This window comes from Pestalotiopsis fici (genome assembly GCF_000516985.1).
Source record: "Pestalotiopsis fici W106-1 unplaced genomic scaffold PFICI_Scf_8, whole genome shotgun sequence".
Taxonomy (NCBI): Eukaryota; Fungi; Ascomycota; class Sordariomycetes; order Amphisphaeriales; family Sporocadaceae; genus Pestalotiopsis; species Pestalotiopsis fici.
In genome coordinates, this window is record NW_006917098.1 from 1,335,959 (window position 1) to 1,349,519 (window position 13,561).

The 13,561-nt window shown below is 49.6% G+C and overlaps 2 protein-coding genes across 2 annotated transcripts; one reads left to right on the forward strand and one right to left on the reverse strand.

The window, feature by feature from the left end:
* Positions 1–4,192: 4,192 nt before the first annotated feature.
* On the forward strand, positions 4,193–7,660 carry PFICI_11085 (uncharacterized protein; the record flags this gene model as incomplete). Its single annotated transcript, XM_007839666.1, has 1 exon — positions 4,193–7,660. One exon carries the CDS (start codon positions 4,193–4,195, stop codon positions 7,658–7,660), a length of 3,468 nt encoding a protein of 1,155 aa, XP_007837857.1.
* A 3,149-nt stretch (positions 7,661–10,809) lies between these two features.
* On the reverse strand, positions 10,810–12,783 carry PFICI_11086 (uncharacterized protein; the record flags this gene model as incomplete). Its single annotated transcript, XM_007839667.1, has 1 exon — positions 10,810–12,783. The coding sequence occupies one exon, from the start codon at positions 12,781–12,783 to the stop codon at positions 10,810–10,812; it is 1,974 nt and encodes a 657-aa protein (XP_007837858.1).
* Positions 12,784–13,561: the final 778 nt, after the last annotated feature.

Here is a 13,561-nt window from a genome sequence, read left to right on the forward strand (position 1 = left end):
CAAGGAGAAATACTAGGTAGCCAGGATAGGACGGACGCGCGTGAGGCAACTTGTGAACCAGATTGATAGGCTACATCAACACAACGCCTTTTCCCTGAGCCTCTGTTCCGTCAGCCAGAAACTCATCAGAGCCGCAAGCCGAGTGGGCAGCCAGGGCATTGAGATGATAGAATAGCTCCCTGGTCGCTATCTTACAGGCACTGCTTCATTAGCTGTCTGTGAACGCGTGAGAATGAAGTCATTGCATACATTCATTACATTAGACAATGCTACCTATGTTTATTAGACCAGGAACGGGTCGCGCTTGGAAGTCCGGCTCTTCTTACTGCTATTGGAAAAATTTGCCCCTCTAAGAAATGGCTCAGAGTGCCTTGTAGACCGGACGGTTTGACACTCACTCGGGGTTTGCATGTCGGATTTGAGTTTAGACATTTTCTCGTCCTTTGGAGGCTTTCTGGCGATGCAGCCATTACATATAAGTGCAACATTATACTATGTATGGAGGGAGACTGTGAGGCGATCTGTACCTAGGTAAGGTAGGATCGAGTACCTACCTGCCGACTCTTTCTTAGGTGACTATGCTCATCATTATCCCTCGTACGAGCAGCCGTCTTCCCGAACGAATTGCCCCTTTTACGTGATGCCGCTCTTTTCTAATTTGTCTGTGATCTTCCTGATATTCCACATAACAGGCCACTCTCTCTCATACACGCTGTTGGTGTTGGACATTGATCTCTTGGAGTACCTAAACAGCCGGTTCCCCACCATCTCGAGGAAGTCCAGTGAAAGGAAAACAGGTTCTAGTGGCATACTAGCACAACGGCCTCAACCTGTCCGCAGCATTGGTTAGATTGGGGCTGTCATTCTTCTGCTGCAAACCCAAATCTCCATACTTTAGTGTCGACCTTGTTGTTAGTAGTATGCACTGGACTACCTAATGTAGACAAAGACACACGGGAGGTTCATGTAGAAATGCCCCCTTTTCTTCCGTACATGCATACTACCTCTTACCTTTTTTTTTTTTTTTTTTTGGTATTGGCACTGGTCATGATGGTGAGGCACAAGAGCTTCGAGGATGGTGCTGGTGTGGTAATGGATTGAGGGGAAACTTCTGGTAGACCCAAAGTCCCCAAACAGCCTTCTCTCATTCCGTCTCAGACAGCCACGAAGGAAGCGTGGAAGTCCTTGGACTGGGTGAGACTTCCCCACAAGACGACGACGACGACAATGACAGTCATAATGGTCTTGCTAAATGTTGCTCTGTTCCTAGCCTCAAAGATTAGGTGTGTGTATGTGTGCTAGAAACAGTACGTACCTCGATCGCCTGTGCCAATGGCCAGCGCAAGCGCTATGTTTGTACACCACATCTTTGCCCCATACCCCTTGCTGATCCTCGAAATCCCTGGTTGCACCAATATCGTTGGCAGAGGGTACCACAGTACGCATGACAAGTACCTATCCTCGTCGCTCACACGGCCGCTTTCGCTCACTGTCTGCTGAATTGCTAAAAATTGTACGGGATAGATGTATGTGGGTGTTTTGCGCCATGCTCTGTTGTGCTGTGCTGGCTCTGTGCCGGGCGACGGATTGATTGCTCCCTTGGACTGGACGTCCTTGCTACACGACAGTTATGGCTCAGTCCCAGGATAGTCCCTGCTGCTAGATTCTTGGGCTCGCAGAATGGAAGCAGATTTTACCTTCTACCCTGAGAGTGTAGTTTGACACGCCATTCCTGGTGTGCCCAGTACTTCTCCGAAAGGAGTCATCGATCGACCGGCACCGGCACCGCTGCGCTGCGTAGCGCATCGCATTCATTCTTCTTCCCCAGTGCCTTGCTTTGCAATTCAATGTTGATTGCCTGTACCTTTGTTTCTGTTTTAATCTTTATTTTCTACTAGTATATGATTATCAGTTCAGGTTATCTTTTGATTGAAACATCAACATATTCTAGGTCCTCAGTTTCTGTTTTCCTTGACCGTACATAGTTCACTGGGTCTGACTCCTCCCACGAAGCTACCTACGTACATGAACGCAGCCCGCATGTACGAGCGAGCGTAGTGCCGCTAGAGAAAATGTTGCCCTACGTGGACTAGTTTGACTTGTCCACAACCTTGGAAAAAACCATGCCATTAGAACAGAGCGCCCTGCAGCAGGGCAGCAGCGCACCACAACAGACTTGAGCGCTGCGATCACTACTGGATTCCGCAATGCCCAGTTCTTTCCCCTTCATCACTAGCAAGCTGCCATGTCATTCATTCCTAAAGCACCCAAATGCCAGGTTCTCTGTCTCGTGACATGCCACGTTTGTTTGTGATTTTCGCCCATGTGCCTTTGTAGGATGAGTACCATGGCTTTTCCTGTGCTTGAGAATGTACTTGAACCCATGACAAACAAAGAAGAGAAAGAGAAAGAGAAAGGAAAAAAGGTACATTTGAACATGAATAGTCTACTACGTGTATCTGATAAACCTTCCCTCGCCAACTTTGAGAGCGTACCTGCCTACTGTGTGTAAAGAAAGGTACATCAAGTTTATTAGTGTAGTTGTCTTGTGCGTAGTTAGGTACCTTGACCTGCCGTCAGTCAAACGCCCGAACCTAGAAACTCCACCTAAGCACATCCCTCGCGCCTGTCATTTAGCTAGGCGTGATTTGTTTAAATCAAAGCAGACGAGCTACGTACCGTTCTCTGCAAGCTGCTTCCCTGTCGGCCATGCCACTGCATCCCTTCCCATCTGCCCCATCTCTGATAATTTCCCGACCCCGTCTTGCCCGTCGAAGTCTTCTGCCACCACAAGTAGATTTCAACATTTCAGACGCCGCCGCCATTCTCTGGACAAACTCCCACTCACCACAACCACGTCGCTTGAACCCATAAACGACGCGAAAATCACACAGATCCTTCTGATCGTCTCAACTACGTCTACTCGACTGCCGCAACCCGCATCATTCGCCTGCAATTGACCGCGGCGCAAATCTCATCTATCCCACCAACGGGCCGCCAAAGACCACGACGACCACACACCGAACCAAGTCTCTGGCTGCGTAGAGTCACATTTTACGATAGGATACCCAGTGCACCACAACTGAGCTGTACCAACACCACCTCGACAGTCAAAAGAAGAAGGAAAAAGAGAAGCCGAAGAATTTTTTTTCTTCTTTTTCTATATTCCTCTTCTTCGTCTTTCCTTTTTCTTCTATTCTATTTTCGATCCTTCGACTCTCTTGTCCTCAACTATTTCCCTTGTACTTCTCCTTGATTGGACGCGGCGCACATTTTGGAGCAAAACCTCAATCCTGCAGCAGACACAAAGTATTTACTACATTAGCCTGTAAATACGCAATCCTGAGAAGCAGATTTTTTTTTTCTGCAGGAAATTGCTCGACGGATCCAACTCGACTGGGCAGTAAGGACGGGACGCCAACCCTGCAGCTTGCTCCAAGTGTTCGCAGAATAGAATACAGCCTGCCAGACCTAAGAGCTGGGCTGGTCCGTTGTGCCGAACGGGAGGAGTGAAAGAAAAAAAAAACGACAGAATTGTCAATCTGTCGTCGTGGATGTCTATCTGACGCTGATACCCCCAACTTGGAGCACCCCGAAAAAGCGACTTGCAGGTGCATGCCACCTTTGCCAGCTCATCAATTCGACGTTGACTATTGCAACGCGACCCATACCCGTCCCTTCTTCGACGCCTGGTCGCCTGGGGGCGCGCACACATGCTGTACGGCAGGTCCATACAGCAGCGGTAGCTTGACGCACCCGCTTCGGAACACAGTACCTGTACTCCCGCAGTACTTACTCTGCCCCGGCCATTCACCTTGGCCGCCGGCATTTGACTGGACCCCCTCAAAGAGGCGTCCCATTCGACATATCGTGAGAGGCCTTGATTGACCTATTGCAGTATTGGTTTGGTTGTATAAAGCATCTTGGTCCCAGATCATCGGTCTGATCACTATACGGGTACGGCCTTGCCCGTTTTGATTTTCAGCACATTCTCTTTCCTTGGTCCGGCCTACAGCCAATTGTATCTTTGCCAAATCATGAGGCGGGTAACTTGAAAGAGCAAGAAACCCCCCAAATACCTGTATAAATGTCCGTCCATGTCATCTAAGTGGATTTGTATTTGCCGCATACCCCCCGACGTGCAGCACAAACTATAACGCTTGCCGGCATATCATCCCCACAGCTTGGCATCATGTCTTCCGCTTCATACTCTCAACCACCTCGATCGAGTCCTGGCTCACAGGCGTCGGTATCTACACCGGTCCTGGCCTCACAAGGGTCTATCATGCGTCGTACCCGTCCTAGCCAGGTCCACACGGCTCTTCAACAAGCATATGGCATACCTGCCTCTGGCCCTACTTCAGCCATAAGTGCCTCCTCGGTGGCATCTAGTTCTCTGCATGACTCTCCCATGATGTCTCCGGAGAACATGATTTTAACCAACAGCAGTTCGATACAACCATCACCTGAGCCCTTTCGTGGTCGTGATGCTGAACAATTTCCACCAACACCGCTCACACTCGGCGACCCTCTGCTCAACCGCAAGCCCAGTTCCACTTCTATGAATCCCAGCATAGCTCCCAGCTCAGCCCCTAGCAGTAGTTCCATGGCGGAGGCTCTCCAGAATCAGAAAGGCAGTAACGGCAATTTGATTCGTAAACTATCAAACAAGACAACAAATATGGTGAGGGGTATGAGCGTTCGCACTCGAAGACAGTCGTCTGTCGCGCCCAAGAGTCGAGATGGGAGTATCGGCCCGGGAATCCTGCGGCGGAGGAGTGATAGCACCAACACCGCTCCCGCCGAAAACGTTTTCCTCACGGACTCTGACGAAGAATACCCGCCCGCTGACGAGCGAGAGGCATTTGTCAATGCACTAGGTCTCATTGACGGCCCACTGCGGGAGGTGTCGTCCACAAGTAACCCCGGTTCAGTATCTGGCACCGCTTCTCCAGTTGATCCCACAGCAGGACCAGTCATCCCCTTGGCTTTGATCAAAGGCACCTACGTGCGCAAAATCTCCAAAAAGAGAAGATTCAAGAAGATCTTGCTGGTTCTGGATAATGAGTCTGCCAGGATCACCTGGGACAGAAACCGACCTTCCAAGTGCATCTATGTTGATGACATCAGAGAGATACGGATAGGCTCCGACACCAGACAGTATTGCTTGGACTTTGATGTGCCCGCCTCGGAGCAGTGCCGTTTCTTCTCGATCCTGTATGCTGTCTCGGACAAGTCAAAAAGCAAGACCATGCATCTCATCGCCGATGATGATGAGACTTTCGCCAACTGGGTCGAAGCTCTAGAGGCCCTCTCGAAGCATCGAGAAGAGCTGATGACTTCGCTCATGTCTTTCAACGACAAGGCCATTCGAGCGTATTGGAGCTCCGAAATGGCAAAGACTTGGGACGGCAAACCGCACTTGCCTGATGATGAGGTCCTCGACTTCACAGGCGTCGAACGCGTTTGTCGCCACTTACATATCCACGTCCGACGACAGGACCTACTGGAGAAATTCAGCTCCGCTGACGTTTACCGAAGAGGTCAACTCAACTTTGCCCAATTTCAAGACTTTGTCCGTAAGATGACGCACAGGGTCGACATCCGTGCTTTGTACCGGGGAATAGCCATCGACACTGCAATCGGTATCAGCTGGCCAGAATTTTCCTACTTTCTTCGCGATACACAGGGCGAAGACGTTGACTCGGATCCTCGGGCATGGGAGGCAAAGTTCAACCGATTTGCGCGTAGGATGAAATCCCTCGACGGAGGGGAGAATGATGTCCCAAGAATGAGTGAGCAAGGCCTCGCAGCATACTTGACTTCGACCTATAACCTCGCTCTCGCCTCGGAACCAGCAGAGTATACCCTTGATCGACCTATGCACGAATACTTCATTTCGAGCTCCCACAATACCTACCTTGTTGGACGTCAAGTCGCTGATTTGTCGAGTGTTGAGGGATACATCAACGCGCTGATGAGGAGGTGCAGGAGCATTGAGGTCGATTGCTGGGACGGCCCTGACGGACAGCCCTCGGTCCAGCACGGTTATGCCATGACCAATGCCATCTCCTTCCGGGAAGTCATCAACGTCGTCAACAAGTACGCTTTTGTGACGAGCAAATTTCCATTGTGGATATCACTCGAGGTTCACTGCAGTCCTGCCCAGCAGACTATCATGTCGGACACAATGAAGGAGATTTTCGGATCTCGCTTGATTCTGACCGCGCTCGATCCATCCTCCGACAAACTGCCATCACCATCCGAACTCAAAGAGCGCATACTTGTGAAGGTCAAAGCGGCTGCTCCTGAGGAGCAGCGCACCGGCAGGGGTTCATCTACTAGTGGTCGACGTCGAGGAAACAGCTTAACCTCTCCGTACACGAAACCTCTAGCTGCCGATAATTCTACCATCCCTTCCTATTCTCTGACCCAAAGTCCCATGCTTGGCCCGCGTGAACACTCGAGACGCAGAGTTGGCAAGCGATACAACACGATTACCGAGGGCGAGGTCCAGGAGACAGTCAGCAGCAGTACGAGCGATTGCGACAGCGGCAACGAAAAGACGCCAGGCAAGAAGAAGACGAGCCGGATTGTCCCAGCGCTAGGAGATCTTGGTGTGTACTGCACTGGTGTGAGCTTCAACGGTTTCGATTCTCTCGAATGCAAGATGCCCTACCATATTCTATCATTCATGGAAGGCACATTCAAATCAAACACGAAGACCAAGGAGCTCAAGGATCAGTTGTATCGTCACAATATGCGATACATGATGCGTGTCTATCCTCAGTTCTCCCGGTTGAGCTCGAACAACTTCAATCCCTTGATGTACTGGAGAAAGGGTGTTCAGATGGCGGCATTGAATTGGCAGACATTTGACCTCGGCATGCAGCTTAATCGAGCCATGTTTGACGGCGGCAGTGACCAGTCTGGTTATGTTCTCAAGCCTCACTCCATGAGAGAGATTCGAATGCTCCCCGATGGTCTTCCAGCCGAGGCTGTTGGCAAGCTTGTGCGCAAAAATGTCACATTTAGCATCGATGTCATCTCTGCGCAGCAGCTCATGCGACCAGGCAATCTTGCTTCCAACAGGACCCTCGACCCTTATGTGGAAGTGGAGGTCTTTCACGCTAATGACAAGAGGGACAAGCACGACAGCACTGTGGGCATTCCTGCACCCATGGACAGCCCTCTGAAGCGTACCACCAGCGTTGTGAGAGAGAATGGCTTCAACCCCGTCTTTGATGAGAAGATGAAGTTCCGCATCACCACGAAGTATCCCGAGCTCGTTTTTATTCGTTGGAGCGTCAAATTTTCCACAACAGGGGAGCCCAACGACCGCGCCCCTACAATGGCCACATTTACTGCCAAGCTGAGCAGTCTCAAGCATGGCTATCGCACGTTGCCTCTCCTAGATGCCAACGGCGATCGTTATTTGTTTTCGACGCTATTCTGCCGTATCGAGCTTGGTCCTACCACAGACGTCTACGTGAATCCTGGAGATAGTGTGGAGTCTGTAGGCAAGTTCAAAACACTCGGCAGCAAAGTTTTCAACCGATCCAACACAAACAACAGAGCGGCTTCAGAGAAGTCCTTCGAAAAGTCCAGTCTTGACAGCGGGTGCTCAGAACTCTCGCAACAGTCGGCGGGCAGAACCTGATTTATAATCTGTATAGCACGCACTGTCCAGTCAAGTCATCATTTGACTCATGTACAACAAAACAGCTCACGATACGGGTTTCTCGATTGTACAAAAGTAACGAACTCCGCGGTTTACCTGTCGATTCAATTTGTAGCGGATACCCATTTGAGCATGACTGAGAATCGGCGTTTTCAAAGTTATCCGCAAGCTGGCCATTTTGTGGATATGCGATTCTGTTTGAGACGAATTGCAGCATGGTTTTGCATTGTTACCACCAGGCCCGGTCAGGCCGGCAGAGCCTTTGGACGGCAGGACTGAAACGACATATAGAGGGACTCGCATATCAAAGGTGTTTTCATTTTGTGTTTCCATTTGCAAGGGATGAGAAAGTTAGAATTGGGAAAAAAACGAACAAAAAAGTATTTGTATGTCTGCATTTGAAAGGGGCACTCGGGCCAGGCATAGGACGAGCAGCATTAAGGGTTCCAGGGTGTTTTTGGGTTCATGTTGGTCGTACAGTACCACAGGTGTTTTCTTGTTTTACATTGCCGAGCGTTCTGCACTGCAATTCCATTGTGGCATTTCCGAGGACTCAGGGTTTAGGACACAACCAATGACTTTGTGCTCTGCAGCTGGGAATGACAAATCATTCCTGGGGCGGAGATGAGCAAAGAGTTGTCACGAACACACCATGTGTGTTTTAGATACCAGATACGAACAGAAATCAATTGATCGAGGACGCCACGGTGTACCTCCATGATGAGAATTACAATTGTCTTGGTCGTTGTCACCACTGCTCTGAACGGTACAAGCAATTCCTCAACACGTGATGCACCTGTCACTGATGATTGCACCTTGGTCCACTATCAATTCGACAAGCCAGGATGTTGAATCCAGTAGTAGGACACTTGCAAGGCTTATTCGTCTCATCGTGAGACATTGTATATCTGATTCATGAACTTTTCGCTCGTCGAATGCATGAGAATCCGGCGGCGAAGAAGAGCCCCAATCCCAATTGGGACGCTTATGCGTCCTTAGAGGATGGACAAAGGTAGGTGTGTATGTATAATATGTACCTGCAGTCACACGACCCCTGTCTTTCTGACCCGAAATGTCGGGTCCTATCCTAGGCAGCAAGAATTTGCAGTCTGGAATTTTTAAAACAGCGAGAATTACTTGATAGGCACAGATTACCAGTGACATTTATGCGGCATCGAGGTCACTGTATGTTTTCGATCCAATATTATATCTCGCTTGGGAGGGGGGAGGGGGGCAAAGAAAGAATCAAGGGGGGTGTCCTTGAAAGGGAACAACAGGAAAAAGAAAAGAAAACCCCCGATGAATAGCGGTAAGCCGGCCCGCTGCAGTGTGGCGCTGTCGAAAAATCGTCGCTTATGCTCTGTCTTTTTCAGCTGCTGGAAATATTTGGCGCATAGCGGACAGGGCAAGGGTTGAAATTCGCCTCCCGGGGTCTGATTCTTGTTTTTTTCTTCTTCTTTCTGACTATGAATAAGGGTTCGTATTCTTTGAGTACATCTGCGTACGAAGTACATACTAGTCTGTGCTTGAATCTCACACTGTATCCTGTCATCGTTATGCAAGCCTAGGGTATGATTGAGATATTTTTACAGCCCCCCCTGCATCTGATGCGATGCGTTGGAAGGATGACGGGTTCTAGAATATCTCGCGAAAAAAAAAAGGCCTGCACTTTTGTCACATGCTTGATCCATGTATTGATGAGCTCATGAATACTTTCTTTGTTGCATGCCAATTCTTGAGTGATTTTCGATGGAATGGATCCCGCATTTTTGATGAAATGGCCTGATACGGCCGAGGGCAGTAATCATATTGATATGCGCTCGTGGGCAAAGACCGATTGAACTTTGGGCTGCTCAGAGTCTTCCGTTCCAGGGGCAGAGTCCTCGAGAACACTATACAGTAACAAACATTGAAGCACATGACCCCACGGCCTGGCACAATCGCAATAATCTCTTGAAATACCAATAGTTCACAAAGGACCAGCTTAAGAGAGGGACGTTACTCAATGTTATTATACGTTTATACAATGTCTGATGACTTTGCAATTCCATCAATACCGCTTTTGACTGGCAGGCTCCCCTCGTGCACTGCTGGGATGTAGCCCTGAGCCATGCTTGCGGGCATGATGATAAACCTGGTGGCCTATTTTTTGGTCAATTCGATCTGCATGTGTATTGACGACACCTTCCAGTCTTTTATAGCCAGTCCAGTGGTTGTGATGGTACATTGCAGTGCATCCTCACAAGATTTCGTTCACAAGCAGACTTTTGCTGCTAGTATTAGTACCTATTTCTTTGGAGCGGGCTTCTCCCGCCAGTACTTTGTTGCTTGACGACTGTTGAGTAAAAGATTCCATACCTACTCAGCCTTATTAATGAGGAGTACCAAGTACCGCAACGGCCCGTTCGGTTGTGTATTGCTTCTTCCACTATTTGTGCTATTGCTGGACCGGCAGCAATTCCGCCTAGAGGGAACCTCGACAAGCTCCCGAGGCCGGTCCAACTCATTTGAATTGTTACAAGGCTTAGACCACGAGTCGTATTGTTTTTCTACAAGACTAGAACTGATTATACCTGGGGCTAGGACGTTATACCAGCACTGCGCGAAATGAGGAGATTGCTGGAAAATTCTTCAACATGCCGTGGGAGCCAAAAGATATAGTTGTAATGATCTTCTGGCTCGGTCATATGTTTTCTTCGTCTGATGAATTGCCTTCCACTCTTTTGTACGACTTCCTCGAGAGGCCTAAAGAACTGCCGTCCCTGTTATGTTCAAGATGGTGGCTGATATCACGGTTGTGCCAACAAGGACCGATCTACGCAGTCTTCCAAATTCCTCGAGCATGAGCTCCTTGATTGCTACAGACCCGGTCTCTCAATCTCTTAAGTATTATGCAAATCTCACTCAAGTCAATTTAAAAGGGAAGATGTAATCCAAGAAGCGTGACGGATGTCTAAGTTAATCCTGACGAGATACGAAGTAGAATTGATGACGAGCTATCTGATATACATGAGCAGGGGATCTGCAGTGGGTACTGAATACATTAGTGCAACAGCAATAGAGCAATACATATAGATCCTGAGTTGAAAGAAACAGAGACCCTTAAATCTGGCATTTCCACGCACTCCTCAGAACCGCGGATTTGTTTGGTTAATGTAGCGGACAGGCATCAAAAGGTAGCTGTCGTACTGTCCACCAAAATGAATGACATGGGTGCCATTGTTACGTGTAATTGGCGTGGCAACTCTCTGCTCATTGACATAGTCTGGGTAGTCGTTACCTCCAAGAATGATTGTGGAAACATTTTGCCCCGGTGGATAAGTTCCACCACTACGTGGCACGAGGATTCTCGCGGTGCCGTAGCCAAGATCGGCGTTGGTCGGAGTGATTGGGGCCGGTGCCACGGTGACGGCAATCTTCTCATCTGGGTGTACACGCAGAGCCATCGGCCAGACGCCGATTTCCACGGGAACAATGTCCCCGCTTTGAAGAAGTTGCTCGGAAGTGTGCAAGAGATACGGCTCAAAGGGCGTGGAACGCGTCTCGTCAATGGCTCTCTGGGAGACCCTCAACTTGCCGGACGCGCCGACAATGGTGCTACTCTCAACCCCTGCATTACTTTCATACGGGTTGCCATTGTGGTCCAACTTTTGTACCGTGATGGAAAGTTCCATATCATCTGATCCCTCGGCTTCGACCCATAGACGGAGCTTCATATAGCCGATAATCTCCAGAGCTTCATCCACGTCGTAGGTGAATGTCGTACCGACGGTGGAACTTGCATTATAAGAGACGCTGTCATCAGTCTCGTACGTGTCGTCGGCAAGAGTGTTGTTGGCTTGCAAGTACATGGTGCGCGGCACTACGTTGGTAACGGGCCAATTGTCCTCCGCCTGGTCAACGGTGTCGCCTTGACTCGGATCCAGAATAGAGATGCGAATTCTTGGTGTTTGGCTCCAGCCATTGACCTTTTCTTTCAAAAAATAGTCGAAGAAGGATGTGAGCTCCTCAACGTGTGTGCTTTCGTAGTAGTCGGGCCACTCGGACGAGTTGTGAACTCGCAGCCACTTCTCTGTGGACTGAATGCGACGAAACCCATCGAATGAACCATGTGTATGCAACTCATTGGTGTAGCTCGCAACGACATAAGCGGGAATCGATATATTTTCCACTTGAGCAATCTTATCCTCCCAATATTCGTTCATGAGAATCTCATTGACACACATGCGAGGGATGTCTTCTGCGTAATTCTTTCCTCCAAAGGCCGTCAGGATGATTTCTTGAAATCCGGGCGCGGGAGATCCGCCACGATTGGAAACATCGCGAAAGAGGTCTGTCAACCCTTCCCACGGTGCAATGGCCGTCAAGTGTGGAGGCTGCTCGGCGGCGATGAACCATTGGGAGATGGCGAGCCAGGAGTTGCCCGACATGCCGACTTTGCCGGAACTCCAAGGCTGTGCCGCGACCCACTCGATGAAGTCGTAACCGTCTTCGGCAAGTTGCCGGCCAAAGGTTGTAATGTTCCCTTCTGATGAATAAGCTCCGCGGGCGTCCGCATTAAGAACAACGTATCCCTGGTTAACCCAGTACGCCGGATCGGGTCCCTCAAACTTTTGCAGTTCCGAAACAGTCGACAGGGCGACACCGGTGCGATTGACTGTATCGTCCAGCCATTGGCCGCCGACTTCCTTGCCATAGGGGCTCCACGCCACAATGGCGGGATACGGCCCAGGGCCAGTAGTAGGGCGAAACACGTCGGTATACATGATACTGCCGTCTCGTAGGGCCACGGGGACATCGCGCTCGAACAGAATATCACACATGAGTGGTCGCGCACCTTCTCGACGAATGGTGCCGTTCTTGAGGACGAGGGTTTGCGGCTGGAAACCTGGATATCGAGCGCGCGGCGCCTCCAGGTCCTGTACTCGTCGCCAAATGGTAGGGTACGAATCATTTCCATAGACACGACTTGGACCCTGAACAATCTCGACGGCGGCTTCTGAGCCATTGACTCCCGCCAGCGATGTATCCGTAAGAATCGGAAGAATTGTGATCAATGACAAGGCATTGGGAAGGAGACGACTCCAAATCGAGCGTGCCATCTTGATATTGGGCAAGTTACTTTCTCTTTGAGACTCGGAGAGTTGAGGGGAATGCTTTGATCACTAGAGGTCTTGTACGCATTCTTCGTAGAAATGAAAAACAACGACCATTAAATATCCAATCTCTTCCTGTTGAACTCATGCCCATCATCCAAGAAGAATCAATGTGAACATGATTTCAGTAGACGGAAGCACCGGTACCTGGCTCAAACCGAGGCATTGACTTGAATCCGGCAAATGGGATCGGTGTCGAAAGTAGCAACTGATCCCAGCTCAGCGTGTACGAAATGTAAAAGTACTCGTCCATTGTTGATGCCTTGTAAGGCTCATAGGTCGGCTCGTATAGAGTATATGAGAAACGTGGAGATCGTGGAGATCGTGGGGATGTTGGTAGCATTCGCCCACACAATCCTACCCGACTACAATATTATAATATTGTCTATATGCATCGCCGTGGGGAATCTGGGGTTTTCAGATCAATCACTACTGATATTTCGAGGACACGCAGGGATATGAGCCTGCGGATGTTAATGGCCGACTACCGGGGTTTCCATCATCGCGACTTACAGCGTCTAGATAGAAATGCATCATTCTTGACATTCTCCAGCGTCCATTTTTGTTGTGTCGTCGGGCAATTATCGAGCGTCAAGATCTTGCATAACACCAGCGGAGTGGATTCCGCCGTTGGGCTCCGACACTATCCGGACCCTTAGGTACCTACCTGCCAAGCACTGGCCGACTCATATAGAAGCTATCGACTATCAGCTCATCAGCAGGC